This window comes from Panthera pardus, unplaced genomic scaffold (assembly GCF_024362965.1).
Source record: "Panthera pardus isolate Hobbes unplaced genomic scaffold, ASM2436296v1 HiC_scaffold_22, whole genome shotgun sequence".
NCBI classification, from domain to species: domain Eukaryota; kingdom Metazoa; phylum Chordata; class Mammalia; order Carnivora; family Felidae; genus Panthera; species Panthera pardus.
In genome coordinates this window covers 44,208,237-44,235,893 of record NW_026526788.1, presented here as the reverse complement: position 1 = coordinate 44,235,893, position 27,657 = coordinate 44,208,237, and the positions used below count along the sequence as shown (strand labels likewise).

Below are 27,657 nucleotides of genomic sequence, written 5' to 3'. Positions count from 1 at the left end.
CACTGTACAGTTTTAGTTTTATCTTGGCATTGGAGATAATTGATAGGAACACATTCTAGATTCCCTCTTGCCTCTATTTAAATAATTTTCTTTTTTAAAAAAATATTTATTTATCTTGAGAGGAGAGCACACTTATGAGCAAGCAGGGGAGGGGAAAGAGAATCCCAAGCACCTTTTGACCTAAGCCGAAATCAAGAGTCAGTCGCTCAACCAACTGAACCACCAGGTGACCCTGAATACTTTTCTTTTCAATAAAAATTGTGGCCTGGGGTGCCTGGGTGGCTCAGTCCTTTAAGTGTCCGACTCTTGATTTCGGCTCAAGTCATGATCTCATAGTTTATGAGATTGAGCCCTGTGTGGGGCTGTATGCTGACAGCTCAGATTCTGCTTGAGAGTCTCTCTCCCTCCCTCCCTCTCTGCCCCTCCCCTGCTTTTGCTGTTTCTAAATAAATAAATAAACTTAAAAAGAAAAATGTGGCCTAAGTAATTATAATACTTAGCAAATAAAACTGACCTTATTTTTACAAGTAATAAGTATTTTCTACTTTTTTCATTTTTTGCAATATATATTATACAAATGGAAATTTAGTATGCAAATTCTGAAAGACACACTGTAATTTTAAATTTTGTTTATGAGTGGAATTTTAATTTCTTTTAAAGTTTATTTTTTTTAGTAATCTGTACACCCATCATAGGACTTGAACTGACAACCCTGAGATTGAGGCACATGCTTTTCTGACTGAGCCAGCCATGTGCCCCAGAACTTTAATTTCTTGTAAAATATTTTCTTAGTAAAAGGATTATTTTCTTTTTAGGAAAAATTTTTTTTTTTTTTTAACATTTACTTATTTTTGAGAGACAAAGTATGAGCAAAGGAGGGGCAGGGAGAGAGAGGGAGACACAGAATCGGAAGCAGACTTCAGGCTCCGAGCTGTCAGCACGGAGACTGACGTGGGGCTCGAACTCATGAACCACGAGATCATGACCCGATCATGAACTGAGCCACCCAGGCGCCCAAAAGGAGGATTATTTTCAAGGTCTGAGCAATAACAAAAGTGCACGTGACCACTGACAAGTTTCTTCTCGGATCCAGGTTGAATACCAGCCATAGGAGGTAGTATGTAGAAACTGTGAGCATAGTCCATGCCTTCTAGGAATGGAGTTACTGATTTCTGCTGGTAATAACTGCTTTTAAAACGGTGACAACACATTTGTACAACACTTGATGCTTTTCAGAGATTTTCCATATGCATTCCATATTTTTAGAATTTAGAGCCAGGTGATTCACACATTTTTCTTGCCCAATCTTTGACTCCAGGAAACAGTCCTCAACTTTTCCAGAGCGCTGATGGTAGAGGAGGATGAATTTGTTCATAGGAAAGTCTGGGGGTTGCTTTCCTTCCAGCCATTCAGCTATTATTTTAGTGTCCTGTGTATGCTGAATGCTCATGTATGTCAATGAACAAGATTTTGCCTTATTCACATTCTAGTGGGCAAGACAGAGATTGAATAGAGAATAAGAAGTGTGCTGAAAATTACAGAAAAATATAGGATCTGGGGTGCCTGGCTGGTCCAGTTGGAAGAGCATGGGACTCTTGATCTCAGGGCTGTGAGTTTAAGCCCCAAATTGGGTGTAGAGATTACATAAATAAACTTTAAAAAAAAGAAAAGAAAAATGTGGGGTCCTTTAAGAGTGTATGGTCTGAGTGAGGGATAGGGGCAAAGCTGACTTCTTGAAAATTTTGTAACAGTGTTTCAACTTTTTTTTTTTTTTTCAAGTTTACTCGTTTTTTTTGAGAGAGTGAGAGTGGGTGAGGAGCAGAGAGAGGGAAAGAGAATTTCAAGCAGGCTCTATGCTGTCGGCACAGAGCCTGACATGGGGCTCGATCTTATTAACCGTGAGACCTGACCTGAGCCAAGATCAAGAGTCAGATGCTTAACCAACTGAGCCCCCCAGGTCCCCCAAAGCTGACCCTTAAGTTGGGACCTACTGCTACACTGAGCAAGCATGAAAGTAGCAGAACTTAGTGGCGTGGACAGTGAGGAAGGAGGAGACATTAAGAATGTCTCTCAGTTATCTAATGTGAACATGTGAGCAGATGGTGGTATTGAGATAAGGGGACTTACTTTTTTAATGTTTATTATTTTTGAGAGAGAGAGAGAGAGACAGAGTGCGAATGGGGGAGGGGCGGGGGGGGGGGTAGGAAACAGAATCTGAAGCAGGTTCCAGGCTCCGAGTTGTCAGCACAGAACCAGACACGGGGCTCAGACTCACCAACTGTGAAATCATGACCGGAGCCGAAGTCAGACCTTAACTGACTGAGCCACCCAGGTGCCCCAAGATAAGGGGATGTTTTGAGGGCAGGTTCATCAGTGTAGGTTTGGGCACATTGGATTTGAGACATTTGTGAGGCATAGGGTATGCTGGTATGAACGTAGATAAGACTTGGTTGGAGATGATAAATTTGAGATTCAGCATGTAAATGTTACTTGAAATTATATGATTAGATGAAGTCATTAAGGAGAATGTAAGAGGAGAAAGCACTGAATAATGAAGAACTTGTTATACTTAATTGATGGAGAGAAGAAGAAAAAAAAACTAGATTAGAAAATTGAATAGAGGCAGCTAGAGCACCAGTAGGAAAATTGAGCCAGTGGTATTTTATAGAAGCCAGTAGAGAGGTGTTCATGAAGGATCAACTGAACTGGAATGCTACTTGCAAAATCAACAAGAATGAGGACTGCAGAATTGGCATTGGAGTGTGCAGCTTGGGTTGGAACAGTCTGAGTAGTGAGTACATAGGATATGGGAGTAGCAAGTGTACACAACTTATTAAAGATATTTGAAGGGGAGAAGAGAGGTTCTGAAAAGTTATGAGGTGATGAGGGTTTCTGGAAGGTTTGATTGCAAAGTAGAGCCTTAGAGCATAGGATTCAAAGCACAAGGTGGGGAGATTGGTCTTGGAAGAAGAGAACCATGTTTCCTGGGTAGGAGGAAAGATGGATGAGAATGTGAACTTAGTGAAAGGATGGAAGATAGAGTGGTTTTATGGATGAAGACATTATTTTCCCCCATGAAATGATAGAAGAGATTATCCCTGAAAGGAAGATAAGGGCAAGGAAATGTGGGGGCTAGAGTGGAGGGATAAAGGGTTCAAGCAGGTGTTGCAGAAAATGAAAGCAGGAGCTGTATAGAGAGAATTTCTGGACGTCAATGAAGCCTTAGTGAAGTCTGTATCATTAAAAACTTATGGTCACTTACCTCATTGTGAGTGCAAACCCCCCCCCCCCCCCCGCTGCTTTAGTAGGCCCTGTTAGCCAGAACCTGCACAGAACGTAGAATATTAGGAAAATTAGAATTATCCTGGATTGTCATTTTTGTCTGACAAGATGTGGTGTGAATAGGTAGAGAAGAAAGAATTTAGGGTATTGTCCAGAGTGAGTGAAATGATTGTGAAATTTAAAACTTTTAGGAGTTGGACAAGGCTGGTGGATAGGAGAAAGGAGAGGTCAGTATACTGAGTCTTATTTTTTTTTTTTTTAATTCTTTTCAACATTTATTTATTTTTGAGAGAGACAGAGCACAAGCAGGGGAGGAGCAGAGAGACAGGGAGACACAGAATCCAAAGCAGGCTCCAGGCTCCCGGCTCCCAGCTGCCAGCACAGAGCCCGACGCAGGGCTCGAACTCCTGGACCATGAGATCATGACCTGAGCTGAAGTCGGCCACTCAACCAACCGAGCCACCCAGGCGCCCCCTGAGAGTCTTGTTAAATAAAAGTCAGGAATGGGGTTACTGGAACAGGTTGGATAGTTGGTAGGTTGTGATTGAGAAGTGAGTTACTAGATTTTAATATTTAAGAGGTGAAGCCTTCTAGGACATGACAAGTTTCCGGGTGAAACTGAGAACTGGTGGCTGAGCTGGAATGTAAAAGACTGTCTTTGGGAGAAGCTTAAAGAACTGTGAGGTCAGGGGATTGGGATTTGATGGAATTCAGGATGGTAGCAAGACTGGCATAAGGGATAGGTTATAAATCCTATGTAAAACCCTTAAATGAAGAATAAGAGGTTGTTAAATGACGAGTTTGGGGAAGATTAGAGGGTAACTAGCTAAGTGACACAAGCCTCAAAAGGATGGGCTTTTATAAGAGGGTGGAGTAGGAATAGTTTTATAAAAAGTCTCTGGAGAGTCAGCATACTAGTGACCCCAAAGCATCCTACTCTCAGATACTGAATGGGGCTGCAGGGTAAGAGGCATATGTATGTAGTCAGGGTTCAGCTAGGGCCCGGAAGTGGTAGAGGGAATGAGCCCCCAGGTATATGTGAGTGTGCTGATCACTGAGTCCTGCGTGATTTAGACTTAAGGGTTTGGGTGGTGATGGCAGTTGGTTGTTGGATTTTGAGATTGGAAAGAAGTACCGATACGTTTTGAGTATTAAAGTGTTTGGGAGAAGGTAGATGACAAGATGAGTTTACATTTTGGATCATGACCCAGAGAAACAGATGAGAAGCATGGTGTCTTTAGAACCAAATTTTCTGATGGCAATTTTCAAACCTTCTTTGTTCACTCATTGTCTGAAAAGTGTTTGAAAACTGTCCCTGCTTCATATATCCCCTATATATTTTTTTAAGTTTGAGTCTTATCAGTCAAGATCCCAGCTGGAAATAGGCGGCATGCCCCAATTAGGCTAATACCAAGAAAGTGTATTTATAAAGGGACTATTTACAAAGTTGTGGGGAAAATGTTACGGAAATCACAAGGGGTGGTGCCCTAGACTTGGTTAGCAAGCAGTGAAGCTATTATCACCCATTTTCACAGGGACAGGGGGAATATCTGAGCTGTATAGAGGAAGCCACCTTAAGGGAGCAGTATCCTTTTGTTGAGAGGCCTAATAAGGAAAGTGCTGGTGGGAGGGAGGGGGGATGGGGGGGTGGGGAGGTGGGGGGGGGGGGTGGGGAGGTGGGGGGGGGGGGTGGGGCGGGGTGGGGCAGGGTGGTATCATACCTGAACCTAAAGTTCCTCCATTCATCCTGCTGGGGCTCCTTATGGGTAAAACCCAGTGGAAGAAGGAAGGAAACTTTTTGATATAGGTCAGCCTCCTGGGGCTGAGATTCGGGTGGTGAGTGGATCTGGAAGGACAAGTGGAATATACCTGGTGTAGTATTTTAAAAACAAACCCATATAGTTCTATGAAAATGTATATAACTGATTACTATCAAGATATAGAATATTTCTGTTACCTCAAAAGTTCCTTCATGCTTCTTTTTGGTCAGTCTCTTGTCTCACTTCCAACCCCTGGCATCCACTGATCTCTTTTCTGTCCCTGTAGTTTTTATCTTTTCCAAAATGTCATACACCTGGGATCATGTAGTATGTAGTCTAATCAGTCTGGCTTCTTTTATTTAGCATAATGCTTTTAAGAGTATTCCACGTAACAGTAGTTCATTCCTTTTTAATTGCTGAGTAATACTCCATTCTATATATGCCCAAATTCTTTCTTTAGTTGAAGGACATTTGGATTGTTTTCAGTTTTGGGCAATTATGAATGAAGCTGCCATAAACATTCACATTTAGATTTTTGTTAGACATATTTCCTCATTTCTCTTGGGTAAGTACCTAGGTTATGAAAATATTGATCTTAAATTTAAATGCTTGCAAAAGATGTAATTTCCTGTAAAAAAAAAAAAAGAATTTCCTATGAATATTGATGTTTTAAAATAAAACATTTAAGTATCTGTGATTTTTTGACCGTTCTATTATAAAAACACAGATACAGAAAACCATACAATACAATGTATAGAAATACCTGTTTGGTTTAATGAATTATTTATAAGAGCAACATGCTTATAACCACCACCCACATTAAGAAATAGAATTTTGGCAACCACTCTAGAATCTCTTCCATCTGTCTCTTCCTTCACCCCCAGAATGACTGCTTTCCTGTCTTTTATCATAATCGCCTTCTTACTTGGAAATGTTGAAATTATTTGCTGTTCACTTTCAAATATTAAAAAAAAAAACAAAACAAGTTCTTTCACAGCCAGAAGATTTACAGTGCCCCTTTATCTTTTTGAAATTGTAATTTTTTTTAACTTTATTTACTTATTTTGAGAGAGCATCCACGTGGCAGGGGCTGGTGAGGGGAACAGAGGGAGAGAGAATCCTAAGTAGGCTCCATACTGTCAGCATAGAGCCTGACGCGGGGCTTGATCCCATGAACCCTGAGATCATGACCTGAGCTGAAATCAGGAGTCGGATGCTTGTATTTCTATTCCACTTTGCCTTCAGAATTTTATCCTAATGCACGTATTTATGTTTATTTAATAATTCATCCTTTTCATAATTCTTTGTACAGGAATATGTATATATGTTTAAATTTAAAAATTCTTCTAGATTGTTATGAGCACAGTTATTAGTGCATGTTGGTCAACTATGAATACTATACATTTTAAAGGCAAAATTTATTGAAATTTTGGAATTTATTGGAAATGTACATCTTGATGGGCAGGACTTTTTCCAATTAGTGCATGTGTATGAATGTCATTGCTTAGATAATAAAAAGCTTTGGTATCAATCTATTCTTGTTTCTTAATACATGTAAATATTGAGAAAGCATAGTGACAAAAGTAAGGGGAAGAGTTGTTACAGCAGTTTCTATTTGAAAGCAACAATTGGAAACTGCCTGACATGCAAAGGATGTTACCCATACGTTAGAGTTACGTAGTAAGCACAGAAGCCGGTAATCTATCATATTATTTTTTTATAGGTTATGCCAGAATTGGAGCAATGTATCACAGTAAGATTAGGAATGGGTGAGCAATATGCCATTATTTATAATGTGGGAGAATGATTAAATCCCAGGTGGGTTGGCATTTCAGATTTTGGACCAGAGTACATGTGGAATTGAGGATTTAGAAATGAATTTTTTCTTTTTTTTTTTTTAAACGTTTATTTTTGAGAGAGAGAGAGAGAGGGTGTGTGTGTGTGTGTGTGTGTGTGTGTGTGTGTGTTTGTGTGTGTATATGTATGTATGTATGTATGTATTTGTGTGTGTGTGCGTGCACGGGAAGGGTGGGGCAGTGGCAGAGGGGAACAAAGGATCCAAAGCAGGCTTATGCTGTCAGCAGAGAGCTGGATATGGGGCTTGAACCCATGAATATCAAGATTATGACCTGAGCTGAAGTTGGATGCTCAACCAACTGACCTACCCAGTTGCCTGAGAAATGAATATCTTTAAACCTCAGTTGTGCCTATATATGTTTTGAAAGGTTTTAGCGTAGTTCTGGGTGTGTCTGTATTAATTTGAAGAGTTAATTGCCACTTGGAAGGTAGGTGCATTGGTCGAGGAGTGACTGGGGTATGTTTCCTGTCTCCTGGTAGGTAGGCAGAGATGGGCATCTTGAGCAGGAGCCATGGGAGCAGGGGCATCTGGTTGGCTCAGTCAGTTAAGCGTCAGACTTCAGCTCAGGTCATGATCTCACTGCTTGTGGGTTTGATTTCTGCAGTCAGACTCTGTGCTGACAGCGCAGAGCCTGGAGCCTGCTTCAGATTCCCTCTCCCTCTCCCCTCTCTCCCCCCCTCTCTCCCCCCCTCTCTCTCCCCCCCTCTCTCCTCTCTCTCCCCCTCTCCCCCGTCCCCCTCTTTCTCCCCCTCTCTCTCCCTCTCTCTCCCCCCTCCCCCTCTCCCCCTCCCCCTCTCGCCCCCTCCCCCTTTGTCTCCCTCTCCCTCCCTCTCCCTGTCTGTCTCTCTCTGTCTCTCTCTCTCTCTGTTGCTCCCCCACTGGAGCTCTGTCTCCGTCTCTCTGAAAAATAAACAAACATTTAAAAAAAAAAAAGCCACTGGAGTGAACAAGCTCCTTCGTTGCTGGTACGTTGTCATAGTTAAGGCTTTCCATAGGTAATGTTGATGGGGCATGTGGGAAGGTTAAATTGACCAGGACTGCTCTGTGATTTGGACTATCTGTGTAGTGGGCCCAGCTGAGTAGCACTTTTGAAAGCTGTTTGATATTTACTGTTTTATCTTTTTTTTTTATGGCTTTATCTTTTAAATTACATGTAACTTTGGTGTTTTGGTATACTTTATAAAATATAAAGATGCCTTTTTCTTGTTTTTTAAAAATATTTTTATTATTTTTAAATTTATTTATTTATTTTTTAATTTACATCCAAGTTAGCATATAGTGCTATAATGATTTCAGGAGTAGATTCCAGTGATTCATCCCCTACGTACAACACCCAGTGCTCATCCCAACAAGTGTCTTCCCCAGTGCCCCTTACCCATTTAGCCCATTCCCCACCCGTAACCCCTCCAGCAACCCTCAGTTCTCTGTATTTAAGAGTCTCTTATGTTTTGCCCCATTCCTTGTTTTAATATTACTTCTGCTTCCCTTCCCTTATGTTCATCTGTTTTGTATCTTAAATTCCTCATATGAGTGAAGTCATATGATATTTGTCTTTCTCTGACTGGCTAATTTCGCTTAGTATGATATCCTCTAGTTCCATCCACGTAGTTGCAAATGGCAAGATTTCATTCTTTTTGGTTGCTGAGTAATACTCCATTGTAGATATATACCATATCTTCTTTATCCGTTCATCCGTTGATGGATGTTTGGGCTCTTTCCATACTTTGGCTATTGTCAGCTGCTATGAACACTGGGGTGCATGTGCCCCTTCGAAACAGCACACCTGTATTCCTTGGATAAATACCTAGTAGTGTAATTGCTGGGTCGTAGGGTAGTTCTATTTTTAATTTTTTGAGGGATCTCTATACTGTTTTCCAGAGTGGCTGCACCAGTTTGTGTTTCCACCAGCAGTGCAAAAGAGATCTTTCTCTGCATCCTCACCAACATCTGTTGTTGCCTGTGTTGTTTATTTTAGCCATTCTGACTGGTGTGAGGTAGTATCTCATTGTGGTTTTAATTTGTATTTCCCTGATGATGAGTGATGTTGAGAGTTTTTTCTTGTGTTGGTTGGCCATGTCTTTGGAGAAGTGTCTATTCATGTCTTTTGCCCATGTCTTCACTGAATTGTTTTTTGGATGTTGAGTTTGATTTTTTTTATAGATTTTGTATACTAACCCTTTCTCTGATATGTCATTTGCAAATACTTTATCCCATTCTGTTGGTTGCCTTTTAGTTTTGCTGATTGTTCCCTTTGTTGTGCAGAAGCTTTTTATTTTGATGAGGTGCCCCAGTAGTTCATTTTTGGTTGTTTCCCTTCCCAAAATATAAAGATGTCTTAAATTACCATTTAAAGCTTTTTTTTTTTTTTTTTTTTTTAATGCCTTTTACCATTCAAATCTTTAAGTAAAATGCAGAGACTGATGTGGGGCTTGAACATGCAAACCACAGGACCATGACCTGAGTGGAAACCAAGTCGGATGCTTAACCAACTGAGCCACCCAGGTGCCCCCCCTTTTTAATTTAAAATGCTGCTGCATGGTCACGTCCATTTCTGTATGTGCTATAAATTCCTTAAATGGTTTCTGTTGATGTGAGACTTTTGGGTTGCTTCCGGTATTTTTGTTTTCTTTTTAAGTTGCTTTATTTTTCAGATACCACTTAATAACTGTGTGACTGTCAGACAGTAACTTATGTCTCTTATCCTTTATCTGCAGAATGGGATGCAGGTTCACATTTCTTTATCTGAAACCTTTGGGACCAGATTTGTCTTGGAATTCAGGATTAATTTGGAAAATAGAAAGTGTGTATATTTTACATCAATACCCCATCAGAGTCTGAGACAGCATTCTAATCAGTGTTTGTTCAGAAAAAGAAAATACATTTCTAAGTAGGATACTCTAAATAGCCTCACTTAGGTGAGGTCAGGTTTTGCTTCAGAATGTATTATGAAAAAATTTAGTTTTCAGAGCTTTCTGGGTGTTGAAATTGTGATAAAAGCATATGAACTGGTAGTAGTACCTACCACAAAAAGTTACTGTGAAATCAAATGAATTAAGATGCAGAAAGTATTTATAACAGTACCAGGCACATACTGAGGGCTAAGTAAGTATAGGTATAGTTCAGCCTGGTTTTATTTCGTCCCCCCCCCCCCCCCCAGCTTTATTGAGAAATAATGAACATATAACATTGGGTACTTTTTTAGTTTTTGATTTTTAAAAATTTATTATTTTTTATTTTTAAGTAATCCATACATCCAATGTGGGGTTCGAACTTACAACCCTGAGATTGAGTTGTATGCTCCACTGACTGAGCCAAACAGGCACCCCTCTAGTTTGATTTTTTTTTTTTTTGTACTTTGATTATTTATGTGTATATATATATATATTTTGGGGGGGAGTGCAGGCAGGGAAGGAGCTGGGGGGGGGGGGTCGGGGACAGAGAATCCAGAGGTGGGCTCTGCACTGACAACCTGACAGAGAGCCCAATGTGGGGCTGGAACTCATGAACTGGGAGATCATGACCTGAGCTGAAGTCAGATGGTCAACTGACTGAACCACCCATGTGCCCCTTTTTTGTACTTTGATTTTTAATTGTGTATGAAATAAAGTATCTTTTCATAAGTTATTCATTTCTGTTTCTTTTTCTATAAATTGTCTATGTCTCCAACTTTTTTGTGTGTGTGAGATGTTGGACTTACTAATGTGTACGAATTTATTTTAATTAAAGAAAAATTTTTAAGTTTACTTTGAGAGAGAGCGCATGAGCGTGGTAGAGGCAGAGAGAGAGGGGAGAGAGAATCCCAAGCAGGGCCCAATGTGGGGCTTGAACTCATGAACCGAGGTCATGCATCATGACCTGGGCTGAAATCAAGAGTCAGGCACTTAACCAACTGAGAGCCACTCAGGCACCCAAGAATTTTTTTAAAATTTTTTTTTTTTTTAACGTTTATTTATTTTTGAGACAGAGACAGAGCATGAACGGGGGAGAGTCACAGAGAGAGGGAGACACAGAATTTGAAACAGGCTCCAGGTTCTGAGCTGTCGGCACAGAGCCCGACGCGGGGCTCGAACTCACGGACCGTGAGATCGTGACCTGAGCCGAAGTCGGACGCTTAACCGACCAAGCCACCCAGGCGCCCCAAGAATTTTTAATATATTAAGGAAATTATTAGCTTTTTGCATTTCCCTAATGACTAATGATGAGCATTTTTCATGTGCTTATTTGATGTCAGTATAGTTTCTTGGCTGATGCCTGTTCACATTTTTTTGCTCATTTTTAATTGGATTGTTTATTTTCTCATTGAACTTTAAAGAGTTCTTTATATATTTTATATAAAGGTCTTTTATCAAGTATATTTATTGCAGACATTTTCTCTTGAGTCTGTGGCTTGTCTTTGCATTGTTTTAACAGTGTCTTCTGCAGAGCAGAACTGATTTTAATCAAGTCCCATTTTATCAAATACTTCTTTTATGGCAAGGGAGTACACTTTCTTCTTCCCTAGGTATTCCTTTGTTGGACAGTTCTAATTGATCTTTAGTATTTTTGCTCATTAGTCCTTATAGTTTCAATGAATTGAATGATCTTTACACATTGAATATGTTTGTTCTCTCTTCTCATGACAACCACTCTGATATTTAAAGGCAGCTTGCATATGATGGAGGTACCCCTTACTGCCCAAATTAACTTTTCTAGTTACCTCACCTGTATTTAGTCAGTAATCGTCTCCAAAGCCTCTTTATCTGTCTGTGCAGTCGTCTTTGTCAAAAGTCAAAGGTTTTGTTTAAATTTAACCTTCAGCAAATCATGTGATACACATTTGTCCAAAACATTAGATGTTTAAGTTCTTTATCTGGATCTCTTCTATTAATGTGGATTATGATGGTTTATCTGCTTTAGTATTTCAATTTTTAGCTGCTACCAAAGGTAGTAAAATGTAATAGAACTCAGGGTGGATCTTTTTATGGGGTGTTTTGGCCATTTGTTTAATTGGTAACTGTTCATGTCATGAGCCTCGCTGGGCCTGTTTTTCCTCATCTGTGTTGATGGCTTTGGTGAAAGTGAAAGGAAATATATTCACTTTCTTACAAGGGTGAAAGAAGTATATATGTTGTTAGTATGCATATACATACTAGCATACAGTTACATGTGTATATCTGTATGTATCTAGCTTCAGTAAACATTAATTCATGGTCAGTCTTGTTTCATTTTTATTCTTATATACTTTTTTTTTTTTAATGTTTGTTTATTTTTGAGAGAGACAGAGTGCCAGGAGGGGAGGGCCAGAGAGAGAGGGAGACACAGAATCTGAAGCAGGCTCCAGCCTCTGAGTTGTCAGCAGAGCCTAATGAGGGACTCGAACTCATGAACCAAAGACCGTGACTTGAGCCAAAGTTGGATGCTTAACTGCCGAGCCACTCGTGCGCTCCTGTCTACTCTCCTTTTTAAAGTCTCCCTTATTTTGAAGCAAATTCCAGACATTGTATTTCATACATAGATAGAATTCTTTAAAAGATAAGGATTCCAAAAAAGATAACTGCAGTACCATTGTTACTCTTTAAGGTACTTAATATGTATCTTTGGCAGTTTTTATTATGTTTTAAGCGTATGAACAGACTATTCTCAGACTGTAGGCAATTCAAGAGATAGGAAAGTCTTGTCCCTCATCCCATCCTTAACAATGACCTTATCTCTACATAACACAGATCTGCCTCATTCTTTTTAAATAGCTACATAGTATTTAGATATGTGGCTGTATGATACTTTAAGTTGTTCTTTATTGGTAGGTGTTCATATTGTGTATGAAAGCAAAAACCAGGAAACAAAGTTGTGAGTTTCACTTATGTTAATTTCATACTCATTTTAGAGTAAATGCGTGTAAATAAAACTGCTTGCTTCAAGGGTAAGTCTATTTCTTTGACATGTACATTTTTTTTTTTTAAATTTTTTTTTTCAACATTTTTTATTTATTTTTGGGACAGAGAGAGACAGAGCATGAACGGGGGAGGGGCAGAGAGAGAGGGAGACACAGAATCGGAAACAGGCTCCAGGCTCCGAGCCATCAGCCCAGAGCCTGACGCGGGGCTCGAACTCACGGACCGCGAGATCGTGACCTGGCTGAAGTCGGACGCTTAACCGACTGCGCCACCCAGGCGCCCCTGACATGTACATTTTTGAAAACATTTATTTTGAGAGAGAGCTTGTGTGCACAAGCTGGGGAGGGGCAGAGAGAGAGAGAGAGAGAGAATCCCATGCAGGCTCTGTGTTGTCAGCACAGAGCCTGATGCAGGGCTCGATCTCACAAACCCTGAGATCATGACCTGAGCTGAAATCAAGAGTCAGAGGGTTAACTAACTGAGCCACCCAGTTGCCCTAGAAATGTAGTTTGGCTTTTACTACTCTGTAGAATTTCTTTGAATGAGCAGACCACTTTATTGACTGTCCTGTTAATGAATATTTAGATCTCATTGTTTTAGAATGATGTTGCTATGGGCATAGTTCTGTTATGCTGAACCATGTGGAATTGCTATTAGTTGATTATTTTTAAAACAGAGATTTCATATGGTTCAGCTGAATACATCTTTTGGTGTATGTTTGCACGAGTATCTATTTGGTAAGTACTTTGAAATGAAATTGTTGTGTCCTAAGTGTTATGTTTAGTTTTTATAGATAATGCCAAAGTTCAGTTTCCTCTACCACCAGTTGAAGCTGCTTTACCTTCCCCACAATACTTGATATTGTGAATTTTAGCTCTTTTGATGGTTGTGTTGTGGTATCTTATTATGGTTTTAATTTGCTAATGAATTAAGCATCTTTTAATGTATTTTATATGTTTATTGAATATCCTTTCTCTTTGAGTGAGTTGTCAAGTCTCTTGATCATGTTTTAATTAGGCATCTTTTTATTAGTTATATGCATTCTTTATATAGTCTCAATACCCTCCACTCTAGTTTGGTAGTTCTTAAATAGTATTGTTTTATGGACAGATTTAATTTTGGTGAAATTTCTTTCTTTTCCTTTATGGTTAGTGCTTTTTGTATCTGGTTTAAAAAAACTTAACCCGCCTGAGGTCCTAAAGATACACTCCTGTATTCTAAAAACTTTGCATTTACCCCCATATGTACGTCTCTAATGCATCTGGATAGGTAAGAACTCTTGTTAAGTGAAGGAAATTTACCTCTTTTTTGGTAATACTAGTTGCAGTTAGGTTTTTCACATTTTATTGTTTCTTTTAACTTTAACATGCTCAAATTTTAGATTTTGTGTAAATTAATATGGATTATGGGCTTTGTATCTGAGAATTTCCCCATTCCAGTGTAATGTATTTTTTAAAATTCTCTTTTATAATGTATGTATAGTTTCATTTTCTGTATTTAAGTCTTTGATTAATCCAGGATATATTGTAATACTTGAGGTAAAAATCCAACTTTATTTCCCTGAGATATTCCAGTACCTTTATTGAATAATCCATCTTTCCCATAGAGATTTGAAATTCCACAATCAATATACACTGATGTCCTGCATATATTTTGCTCCTTCTCTCTTTTAAGCCAGTAAAAATATTTTTTAGTTTGAAAATTTGCTGAAACTATGCATACTCTCCCTGAGACATGTGTGCACATTTTCATACAGTTTCACAAAATGTGAAGAAACTGTGAAACCCATTCATAAATCTCTGATCAAACTTACCAATTTTTTAAATACTTCAAGGAGTATCCTTCATTCACAGAAGACTTGTTACCCCACCTATTTATTTTTCTTTACAAAACTATGTATACTCCTAGTATTTTAATGACTGATAATGTTTGTGTTTCTGTTGCTAAGGGAATCATCCATTTCCTTTCAAATTAAGAATCCTCAAGGGAATAGTGGGCATTTAATTAATCTTTTATGTGCCATTGCTTTCTGTGTTTTAGATAAGCAGTATGAGGCCTAGAGAGATAATACGGCTTGCCAAACTTTTGCACATCTAGTTACTGGCTTAGCTATGTTGTTTAACATCATGCTTGTCATGTGTTTCCTTCATTACGATAAATTCCCTCCTTTATATGTTAGCTAACGTACTAAAGATTGAGTAACTAGTGATGCTAGAATCTAGTGATGTTGGGGCACCTGGCTGGCTTAGTCAGAAGAGTGTACAACTTTTGATCTTGGGTTTGTGAGTTCGAGCCCCATGGTGGGTGTAGAGATTACTTAAATAAGAAAATGTTAAAATCAAGTGATGTTAAGAGACATTTATTAAGTATCTGATAGCGGATAGTGCTGGGCTAAGTTTTAAATTAAGAACTTTCTATACATCCAGTCTTCACACTTAGCTTGAGGAACAGTAGGACTTAGAATGTAGTTTTGGATTCCTTGCGTGAAGCTGGTAGACACAGGGCGCATAAAGGAGAATTGATGAACTTACAGGTTAGAGCCCACTAAGAAAAATCTTGCTAAAAGATTATTAAAAATACGTCCTGTATTATGGCAGAGTGGTAATAGCTATGTTAATTTGCATCTATGTGATGTTGTATAACTTGTAAAATATACTTATCTGTTCAACCTGCCCTTCAGAAATATTTTGTTAATTTTTTGCTGAAGAAATAGCCTGAACTTCTTAAGGCTTTGTTTTAGCCAGAAAGTGGCAGAATTGGCACACGTTCATTGAACTCCTAAACCTGTCTTAGCTAGGAACATGTTTCTGTTTATATAGTCAATTTAGATTAAAACAGTAATGCATAGCTTCTCTGGAAGAAAATAACTGATATTTATTTACTTTTTTTTTTTTTTTTTAACACTTGATGTTTTAAGATACCAAATGAGTTTATGTGACAGAGAAGCTGGGATATTTGAGGGAGGAAAGCAGTTGAAAGTAATTGTTCTGCATTTTAGGATAAGATAGCCTTGCTCTCTCTTCTAAAGATATAGTTGTAAATACTTGTTGCAGAGCTAAATGATGAAGGGAAGGTGTTTATTTTATATATTAGAATACTCTTGTGGAGAACTTGGACAGCATTTATTATGCAGAACTCTGTTGGTAATGTATGTTTAGAAATTTAAAAATAGGTAATGTATTTTAATAATTCATCTGTAGGGTTGTTTTTGCTATACAATTGAATAGATGAGTTGATTATACTTGCTAATGTAACTTTTAGTTACAACTTTTAATGAGAATATTTTCTGTAGGGCTCTTTATTACTTTGTACTTAAAGTAGATTTATATAATAAGCACACAACAAAGTTAGACATAGGAAAGATGGCTTATTTATAAGAATAGTAACACAACATGACAACATGTATTTTCTCTGATTTTAGGAGAAATGGGAGTAATAAAAGTGAAACTTGAAGTAGTTTCTTTTTTAATTTTTAATGTTTTGCTTATTTTTGAGAGAGAGACAGAGCATGAGCAGAGGAGGGGCAGAGAGAGAGGGAGACACAGAAGCAGGCTCCAGGCTCTGAGCTGTCAGCACAGAGACCAACATAGGGCTCAAACTCGAGATCATGACCTGAGCCGAAGTTGGATGCTTAACCTTAACTGACTGAACCACCCAGGTGCCCTGAAGTAGTAGTTTTCTTTGTTTCTTTTTTTTTTAATTTGTTATATTTTATTTGTTTTAATGTTTGTTTATTTTGGGGGAGGGAGGGGCAGAGAGAGAGAGGGAGACAGAGGCTCGGAAGCAGGTTCTGTGCTGTCAGTACAGAGCCTGATGTGGGACTTGAACTTAGAAACTGTGAGATCATGACCCGAGCCAAAGTCGTATGCTTAACTGACTGAGCCACCCAGGTGCTTCCTGAAGTATTAGTTTTTACAAATAGGGATACTGACATTTATTGTTCATGTAAATGCTGTTCTTTGTTTTTTAGTCAGAAAGATATTTATTACATAAAACAATTAGAAACAGCCTACATAAAATTTGGCATTAAGATGGTAGAGTGCTATGCAGTGGCAAAAGTGATGTGATAATACATTTAATGACATCTCACAGACCTTTGTGAAGCTAAACATACTAAGCACTCCCATAATGTATTCATTAGGAAATAATTCCTTCGGTAAGGCTGTAAAGTAGCCTAGGTCAGTGACTTCCCTTCTGAACAGATGAGGAAATTAAAGCCCTCAGGAAAACTCCTGAAGTTAGGGGTCTTGCCTGAGCTCTGAAGAGCTCGTTTAACCAGGGCATCGTAAGTCTCCAGACTCAGCTACCCTACTCTTTTCACTTGTTAGTAAAAGCTGTGGTGGTATTTCTTCTGGTTTGATTTAGACTTGACTTTGCTTGACTCAGATGTCAGAGTCACCTTTTAATTTTCAACTTTTCAGTATCTTAGGCTTAGTGATTGGTACTTCTGAGATTATGAAAGCTATAGTTCCTTTCTTTCTGCTGGAAAATATCTAAGACTAAAACAGGTATTAGGTCCCTTCTAAAGGTAAGTAAATATTAATCTAACAAGTTAAATTAGATTTAAAGCCATTGGGTAGTATTAAAAATTGTGCATTGAATTCATGTAATCATCCCTTTGCCTATATTTGATGGTTTGTTAATTGGGATCTGTAATTTGGCTTTTCTTAAATGTAAGTGCACTTTTTAAGTATAAACAGTTAAGTTTGGCATAAACATTTTGCCATTGTTTTTCTACTGCTAAGTTCTGGGAGAATTAATCATAATACCAGTTTGAGTCATATTTTCATCTTGTTTAGAAAGGCTAACAAAAAATGTTTATGATGATAGAAATTAAAGATAGTAAAAATGAATTGCCCAAGTACAAAATGAATAGTAACTGTAAGATTTACTACTTGCGGATATGCATAGATAGCCACTGTAGTCACTTAGGCACCAGAGCAGCTGTTAAGAAAAAAAATCTTTGAAGTTATATGGCTTTTAGGGTTAGGAGAAAGAATGGAAACAGAATTAGAGAAAGAAACCTGACCCTGAGATGGGTTTCTAGACAGAGCTGGCATACCTTATGGGCAGCCCTACACCAGAGAAATAAACTGCTGGAATGTTTTCATTTATTGTGTTACACTGTTTAGATTCTACTAAATAAATTTTAGTTCAAGCATTTTTATTTGAAAAACCCATAATAATCTCCAAGAAGGTTTGCTGAGTCCTTTAATTCTGAATTGATCTAGTTGCTTAACGCTGTTGAAATCTCTTGAATTAAGGATAACGATTTTAAGGGACTTGAATGACTAGGGAGAGGTCACTAAAAGGTGGAAGGGGAAATGTCAAATATGTAAACATTCATTAATTTCTTTACAGTTTAACCTTATTGCAGTTATTTCAAGACTGATTCTGTGCTCTTAGCCAGATATCATTATTTGTTAAATTTTACATTGATGTCACTTAAATTTTTATCCTTGACTTATTTTTAATTTTTATAGATAAAGTGGAGAATTTTAGTGAAGAATATGAAAAGAATAGTCACCATATTTACAAAAATGCTGAAGACAGTACTAAGAAATCCAATGCAGAAACAACAGTAGCTTCTGGATACAAAGCTGATGAAATCAAGGAAACAAATGATACTTGGAACTCCCAACTTGGAAAAAGGTCAGAATCTCCATCAGAAATATCTTCCATCAAGGGATCTGTAAGAACTGGTTTGTATGAATGGGATAATGATTTTGAAGATATCAGATCAGAAGATTGTATTTTAGGTTTGGATAGTGATCCTCTTTTGGAGATGAAGGATGAAGATTTTAAAAACCGGTTGGAAAATCTAAATGAAGCCATTGAAGAAGACATCGTGCAAAGTGTTCTTAGGCCAAGCAACTGTAGGACGTACTGTAGGGCGAATAAAGCAAAATCCTCACAAGGAGCATCAAGTTTTGATAAGCTAATGGACGGCACCAGTCAGGCCTTAGCCAAAGCAAACAGTGAATCAAGTAAAGATGGCCTGAATCAGGCAAAGAAAGGCAGTGTAAGTTCTGGGACCAGTTTTAGAGGGACGGTTGGACGGACTAGAGATTACACTGTTTTACATCCATCTTGCTTGTCAGTTTGTAATGTTACCATACAGGATACTATGGAACGTAGCATGGATGAGTTCACTGCATCAACCCCTGCAGATTTGGGAGAAGCTGGCCGTCTAAGAAAAAAGGCAGATATTGCGACTTCTAAGACCACTACTAGATTTCGACCTAGTAATACTAAATCCAAAAAGGATGTTAAACTTGAATTTTTTGGTTTTGAAGATCATGATGAGACAGGAGGTGATGAAGGAGGTTCTGGGAGTTCTAATTACAAAATTAAGTATTTTGGCTTTGATGATCTCAGTGAAAGTGAAGATGATGATGAAGATGACTGTCAAGTGGAAAGAAAGACAAGCAAAAAAAGAACTAAAACAGCTCCATCACCCTCCTTGCAGCCTCCTCCTGAAAACAGTGATAATTCCCAGGACAGTCAGTCTAGTACTAATAATGCAGGTAAGACTTAAAAAAATTATTACAAGTAAATGCATTTTAAGTTTAAGTCAACAGCTACTGAGTTTCTGCTTAGGTACTTAATTTTAACTTGTTATGTTTAATTTTAATAGAAGTATTATTTAGAACCACAGATTGTACCTTATCCAGAGGTACAGTGTTTTAAATGTTCATAATCAAGTTCCACATTGTAAGGATCAATTTATAGATTGGGTTTTTTAATATTTGTGTTTTAATTCTGCCTTTAGCACTTGAGAATTTTAGTGTGTGTGTGTGTGTACAGGGATATTAGACATCTTGATGTTTCAACTTTGAAAATCCAAATGCAGTTGGGGACTTGGTAGATTTTGGACATTTAGAACTACATAGATAATAGATGGTTTGTAATGAGGGAAATATTAGAAAATTAAAATTGATTAAAAGCATTTGTAGTTGGCTCAAAAGTAAACTAATGTTTTAAAACATTGTCAAGAAATCTTAAGTTTAAAGTTAGAAAGTAAATGTTAATCTTAAAAATCATCCTCTTGAGTTGATTTAATAAAATTGAAAAGTGCTAGTTAAGTATTTATTCACTCTTACCAGTGAAATTTAATTTGTCTCTTAAGATAGTAGGGCCAGTAATGACTGGAGGCTCTCAAGGAGTTGATAGTTACTACTGTGAGAGACCAACACAAGTAGGTTAGCTTCGCTATAATTAAGTCACTACCTGACAAGGGCTTAGTGAAGTGGATTGATTGTTGAGTGAGGAAGAGTAAGCAAAAGCCTCTGGGATCCAGGGGCTATATTTATATATATTTAACCAAATACATAGTTTCTCTGTATCGCTTTACTTGTTAAATAACGTTTTTGTCTTGTTAAGTCATATAAGAAGTGTCATTATGGTGAGTTAGAATTCTAATAGTATTCTTACATATAGATTCTTGTGTACATTATAAGTCATACTTGAGACTACCTACTATTTTGCTTTATTTGGCCTAAAAATAGTTTTGTTAGATTAGAGTCACTCTTCAAAACTAGAGGCATATAAGAATAGTCCCTAAGGGCTCACTCCTTACTCCTCTAACTGTAAAAATTAATAAATAAATAAGGGGGTTATCAATTCAGCCAGTGTTGTCTTGAATCTCTTCTGGAGAATTGAAGTTTGCAGCATCCTTGCTAGTCACATGAGATGACTGGGCAGACAGCTTAGGGTTGCTTTGTCAGGAGGATGATAAGTAATCATGCACAAAACCTGAGCTCCTTTCTTCCTGCAATTTACTTAGCTCTTTCTTCTAACTTTGGTAGCAAGTTATTTTGATCAGCAATTGAAAAATCTCTGGCTGAAATTTACATTTTGGGGTAATGTAACTTTTTAAGCTTTGAAATGTGAGATCATCAGGCTCCCTTTCAAAAACTTCTTTCATATTGCTACCAAATAAAATTAAAAAATTAGAGACCATTTGATACATCCAGGGTCTTCAACTGATGTATGAAATAGCAAACATTTTGAAAAAATTTTTTTAATGTTTGTTTATTTTTGGAAGAGAAAGACAGAGCATGAGCAGGGAAGGGGCAGAGAGAGGGGGACACAGAATCTGAAGCAGACGCCAGGCTCTGAGCTGCCAGCACAGAACCCAATGCGGGGCTCGAACTTATAAACGGTTGAGAGCGTGTCCTGAGCCGAAGTCGGATACTTACCTGACTGAGCCACCCAGGTGCCCCATGAAATAGCGAACATTTTTAATGGTTGGGCTAGTGATAGTGAAAAGTCTTCCTATTTTACTTTTTTGTTTAGGCTAGAAGAAATTTTAACTGCTTAGGAATTTATCTAATTATTTGGTTATTTTTGTATGAAGACCCACAAATCATTGAGCTACATTGTACTAGGTCATTTTATATCTTTTGCCAAAAATAGCTGTCTTTTTTTTTTTTTTAATGTGACTTTTGTAGGTGCAAGCAGACATTCTTTGAAGGCCAGCATGATTCAGTATACTTAAGCTCTAGAAAAATGTTAAAGGTAGATAACTGTGTGTATATTTAAACTAGACTGCCCAATGTCAGTGTCCGTAGATACCCAGCAGTTATTTTAGAAAAGAATCAGTTTTGCCATTTACAGAAAATAAAACTGAAGCACATACATACTAACTTGGTTTCTGATTTTCTTCTAAAGTTGGGGTCGCAGGCCAGGAGGGTGAGAATGGCAAAATGAGACTTAATATCGTTAGGGATATTTTGTCAACTGAATGGTGCTTTTTATTCCTGTATTCTTTTACCCTGCAAAATGCCACTCCCCAAATGTTCATAGGTTGTTTGGGAGATAATTTGAAATATTGGAAAGCTAGCTAGTTTTGATTACCATTTCAGAAAACTTGGATTTTACAGAGGATTTGCCTGGTGTGCCTGAAAGTGTGAAGAAGCCCCCAAATAAACAAGGAGATAAATCAAAAGAAAACACCAGAAAGATTTTTAGTGGTCCCAAACGGGTAAGTAAAGCATTATCAGTGATTTGTATTATTTATATATTATTGGAGGACTCAGTTCTGGAGTTTTTAATCTGAAAATTACTAACAAATTTTGGGTTCAAAGAATGTAAGTCAATTTTTAAAAAAAATTGTAAGCATTTTTTTGAAGTGTGGTAAAATATATACTTAGCATAATTTTTATTATATGTACAATTCAGTAACGTTAAATACATTCACAGTGTTTTGTAACCATCCCGTTATCTATATCCAAAACATTTCATCATAGCAAAAACTCTACCCATTAAACAATAACTCCCCCTTTGTCCTCCCAGCCTGTGGTAAACACTATTCTACTTTTTGTCTGTATGAATTTGCCTATTCTAGTTATCTCGTGTAAGTGGAATCTTACAATTCTTACCTTATCTGTGTCTGGCTTATTTCACTAAGCATAATGTTGTTAGGGTCCACCCATATTGTAGCACATATCAGAATTTCAGTCCTTTTTTTATGGTGGAAGAACATTCCATTGTATGTATATACTACATTTGTTGTTGTTTTTCAAGGGTATTTTATTGAAGAGAAGACCAGACTCTGCCATCCACTGGTACAACTCCTCTATTATGTGATATAAATATATTGAAGGTTACTGTTGTCCATAAACTGGCTGGCTTAAAACATGTTTATTCTGTCACAGTTCTGCATGCTAGAAATCCAAAATTAAGATGTTGGGAGGGTCTTGCTTTCTAAAAGACACTAAGGGGGTTATTTGTCCTTGCCTCTTCCAGCTTCTGGTGGCTCCAGGTGTTTCTTGGCTTATGCTGCGTAACTCCATTGTCTGTCTCCGTCACATGGCCTTCTCCCTCTTTCCCTGTCTTCTTTCTCTTAGAGGAACATTTCGTATTTATCACATCTTGTTTATTCATCTGTTGGTGGACACTAGGGTTGTTTTCACCTTTTGGCCATTTTGAGTCCCTGCTTTCAATACTTTTGGATAAATAGGAGTAGAATTTTTGAGTGAGTAGGTGTGTGTTTAGCTCACTGTTTTATACCTTGACTAAACCACTTTACATTCCCACCAGCAGAGGGTTCCATTTCCTCCATGTCTTCACCAACACTTATTTTCTGGGTTGTGTTGTGTTGTTTCGTTTTGTTTTGAAGTAGGCTTCACGCCCAGCGCAGAGCCCAATGCGGGGCTTGAACTCACACCCTGAGATCAAGACCTGAGCTGAAATCAAGAGTCAGATGCCCAACCACCTGAGCCACCCATGTGCTCCCCCCTTTTTTCTGATAATAGCTATTTTTTCTTTCTTTCTTTTTTTTATAATAGCTATTCTAATGGGTGAGAAATGATATCTAATGGTTTGATTTGCATTTCCCTGACTAGTGATGTTGAGCATCTTTTTGTGGTACTGAGTGGTCATTTGTATATCTTTTTTGGAGAAATATCTTTTCAAGTCCTTTGTACATGTTTGATTTTTTTTTTAATCTTACAAAATTGTTCATTAACATTTTTTAACGTTTTTATTTATTTTTGAGACAGAGACAGAGCATGAGCAGGGGAGGAGCAGAGAGAGGGGGAGACACAATCTGAAGCAGGCTCCAGGCTCTGAGCTGTCTGCACAGAGCCTGACGTGGGGCTCAAACTCACGGAGTGTGAGATAATGACCTGAGCTGAAGTCAGACGCTTAACCGACTGAGCCACCCAGGAGCCCCTAACATTTTTTTAAATTTAAGTCCAAATTAGTTAACATACAGTGCAGTAATAATTTCAGGAATAGAATTTAGTGATTCGTCACTTACATATAATAATACCCAGTGCTCATCCCAAGTATCCTCCTTAATGCCTCTCACCCCTGATTTTTTTCCTTAAATTTTTTTTTAATTAAAAAATTTTTTTAAGTTTATTTATTCTGAGAGAGAGAGAGAGAGAAAGGGAGCATGTAGGGTAGGGGCAGAGAGAGAGAGGGAGAGAGACTTCCAAGCAGGCTCTGCAGTGACACATCAGAACTCATGAACCGTGAGATCATGACCTGAGCTGAAAACAAGAGTTGGGTGCTTAAATGACTGAGCCACCCAGATGCTCCTTTGTGCATGTTTGAATTGAGTTTTTTTTGTTGTTGTTGTTAATAGTTCTTTATGTAGTCTAGATATTAATCTCAGATAAATAATTTGCACATAGATCCTTCATTCTGTGACTTGTCCCTTCATTCTCTTGATAGTATGCTTTGATGCACAAGTTTTTAATTTCAGTAAAGTCCCAATTTGCTTTTTCTTTTGCTGCCAGAATGTCATTGCCAAATCAGATGCATGACTTTTCCTTTATGTTTTCTCCTAAGAATTTTATAGTTTTAGGTCTTTGATCCATTGTGAGTTAATTTTTGTATATGGTGTAAGTTAAGGGTCCAACTTCATTCTTTGGGTGTGGGGGGTGTCCATTCTTATGCATTATGTAAGTCATTTAATATGGTCCAGCATGGGTATTCAGAATAATTTGCTTGACTTTACCTGTTCAATAAAAAATTCCTTATATAACTTGTTCTTTGTTTTGTTGTTGAAAGTTGCAAGTTGTCAACATCTTTTGCAGATTGAACTGCTTTTGAGCAGCTCAAGAATGAGGGTGTCCAAGAATGAGTAAAGCCAAGTCTTAATGGCCTCATTTTATTTTTATTCTTTTACCTCTGTAAAGAGCTAATTTGGAATCTTTTCAAAGTAATTGTGCTATACTTTTGTACCCCTTCATGTGACCAACCCCTCACCAGAAAAAAAAAAAAGTGCTTGATGCTAATTTTTTTTAATTTAATTTTTTTTGAACTCGAGTTATTTCTTTAATCTTTTTTAATGTTTATCTTTATTTTTGAGACATTAAGAGACAGAGCACGAGTGGGGGAGGGGCAGAGAGAGAGGGAGACACAGAATCCGAAACAGGCTCCAGGCTCTGAGCTCTCGGCACAGAGCCCGACACGGGGCTCGAACTCACAGACTGTAAGATCATGACCTGAACCCAAGTTGGACGCTCAACCGACTGAGCCACCCAGGCGCCCCGGTGCTAATATCAACAAACTTAAAACTTCAGAGCTTTGCTCTGGGGTGAGAGCCCAGGGGCCAGGGCAGTGTGGGATATAGTCTGTATGGAATATATAGACTATAGTCATTAATGCTTAGGTGCCGCTTTGGTTTGTATGAAATTGTGCATGGCATGTGTTAATTCCAGAGCAATAGTTATCAACTTCTTTGGTCTCAGGATTACTTTATAATCTTAAAAAATTTACTGAGAATCACAAAGAACTTTTGTTTTTTAAAGACCTTTTGATTATATGTGCAGATCAGTATCAAATTATAAGTGAAAACATTTCAAAAATACATATTAATAATTCACTTAAAATGACAACCCATTACATGTTAGTATAACATTTTATGAAAATTACTTTCTCAAAGTGAGAAAAATAACATTGTTTTACATTTTTTACAAATCTTTTTTAAAGTTTGGCTTAATGAAAGACAGCTGGATTCTCATAGCCCCTGCATTCAATATATTTCATTAATGCTGTTTTGGTTGAAATATATGAAGAAAATCCAGCCTCACACAGATAAATATTTTTAATAGCCTTTTCAGGTAATTGTGAATGTTGTTCTTCCATAAGATACCAAGACTCAACAAATAGGAGTTTCTTAAAGATTAGTTGCAGTTTGGAATTTAAAAGCATGCCAATGAACCTTTCATATTGTTACATTGAAATCTGTCGGTCTTTCACTTTTTTTTTTGTCTTCACTTTGAATGGAATTTTTACACGTACATACTTTGTGACATCATCCATTGGTCATTTGGAAAATACTGGTTACACTAATTGATGTGCAGATCTTTCGAATGGTGACACATCTCATTATATGGTATCAGAATCACAGTATCACTGCCAAAGTCATCAGAAGTCTTAAGTATTGGGAAGCTATCAGTTTCATAGTGGTAGGTAAAAGGCCTAAAATTTTAGTTGCTTAAAAGTTGAAATGTTTTCATTGGCAGAAAATACTTCAGGGTGAATGACAGTGATAGGTCCACTTTGTTCATATTTGAGAAAATGTGTGCCTAATACCAAGTCTGTATTACAGCCCTGTAAGCATAGCTTGTCAATTAGTTTTTCAGATAGAGAATGGTGATCCAGAGGTGCCTGGGTGGCTCAGTTGGTTAAGTGTCCAACTCTTGATTTTGGCTCTGGTCATGATCTCAGGATTGTGAGATTGAGCCCATTATCGGGCTCTGCACTGAGTGTGGAGCCTGCTTGGCATTCTCTCTCTCCCTCACTTTATGCCCCTCCCCAACTCTAAAAAAGAATGGTTTTCCAGGCAAAATGTGAGTAGTTCAGCTTGCAGCTTGAGCAGTTACATGTTCTTCTTCGACAAAACCACTGTACTTTGTATGTAGCAGAAGTGGGTTTTTTTTTCTTAAGTTTATTTTGAGAGAGAGAACGAGTAGGGGAGGGGCAGAGAGAGCGGGGGAGAGACAGAATCCCAAGTGGGCTCTGCGCTGTCAGCGTGGAATGGGGCTCAAACTCACGAACCTGTGAGATTATGACCTGAACTGAAATCAAGATTCAGTCACTTAACCAACTTAACCGACTGAGCCACCTGGGTGCCCCTGTATGCAGCAAGAGTGTTTTATGCATACTTCTTTTTTTTTTTTCCTTTTTTTTTTTTTTTAAGTTTATTTATTTTTGGGACAGAGAGAGACAGAGCATGAATGGGGGAGGGTCAGAGAGAGAAGGAGACACAGAATCTGAAACAGGCTCCAGGCTCCGAGCTGTCAGCACAGAGCCCGACACGGGGCTCGAACTCACAGACCGCGAGATCATGACCTGAGCCGAAGTCGGCCGCTCAACCGACTGAGCCACCCAGGCGCCCCTATGCATACTTTTTTTGTTGCACAGAATATTAGTGTATTTGATAGTTGTGATTTAATAAAATGAATAATTTTTACTCCTTCATCAGAGGCTTTTTCTTATATGAAACTGCATTTTATTTTTAAACTACGAAGTATCTGGCAGTAAAGAATATGACTGCTTACACAGTTTGGAGCCCCTATCTAGATTCATGCTAAGATTCCAACAGCTTTACCTGTTGTTTACTATTGTTTTTGCACTGTCCTTATGAATGACTAGACAGTGAAAAAGGCAAATAACCATCTTGTTGTGAAAATGGTTGAGTTTCGTGGATGCCTAGCACATGTTTTGAGAACTGCTGATTTATAGCATTCTACTTTATTTTCCTCCCTCTAGACTTTTTATTATGAAAAGTCAAAATATTTAGAAAATGTGAAAGCAGTATGATGAATACCCACATCCTCTATTTAGATTGATTCCCAGTTAATATCTTGACTCAGTTGCATATACATGATCTCCTCCCCTACCGTATATAAATGTATGTGTAACTTTTTTCTGTCTTATTTGAAAGTTGTGGAGTTATAGATGGCATACATTTTTAAAGAAAAAAGACAATCTCATATTCAACTGTGGTGATATGATTACAGTACTTAAAAAAATTAGCAATTCTGTGCATTGCCTGGGTGGCTCAGTCTTTTAAGCATCCGACTCTCGATTTCAGCTGAGATCCTGATACTGTGGTTTGTGAATTCAAGGCCTGCTCTGCACGCTGACTGTGCAGAGCCTGGTTGGGATTTTCTCTCCCTCTCTCTCTCTGCTTGCACTTGCGTGTTCTCTCTCTAATGAACTTTTTAAAAATAGAAATTCTTTGATATTATGTGATATCTAGCCCGTATTTCATTTTCTCCAGCTATCTCCTGATTGTCTTTTAGTTTTTCTTTTTCCCTCAAACCATAATCTTTTAGTTGTTAATATTTCTTGAGTCTTAAACAGTCCCATCTTTTAAAAATTCTTGTGGCACTGATTTTATTTTAACGAATTCATGTTA

At 37.9% G+C, this 27,657-nt stretch overlaps 1 protein-coding gene across 2 annotated transcripts in view; it reads left to right on the top strand.

The window, feature by feature from the left end:
* Window positions 1–27,657, top strand: part of WAPL (WAPL cohesin release factor) — a 93,220-nt gene that overhangs the window by 9,974 nt on the left and 55,589 nt on the right. Inside the window, exons 3-4 of one of the 2 annotated variants that reach the window (XM_019444811.2) lie at window positions 18,257–19,300; window positions 21,659–21,759. In XM_019444811.2, coding sequence (XP_019300356.1) covers window positions 18,257–19,300; window positions 21,659–21,759 — 1,145 coding nt within the window. Of the gene's footprint in view, window positions 1–18,256; window positions 19,301–21,640; window positions 21,760–27,657 lie in introns of both variants that reach the window. The other variant, XM_019444810.2, reaches the window with a different exon arrangement.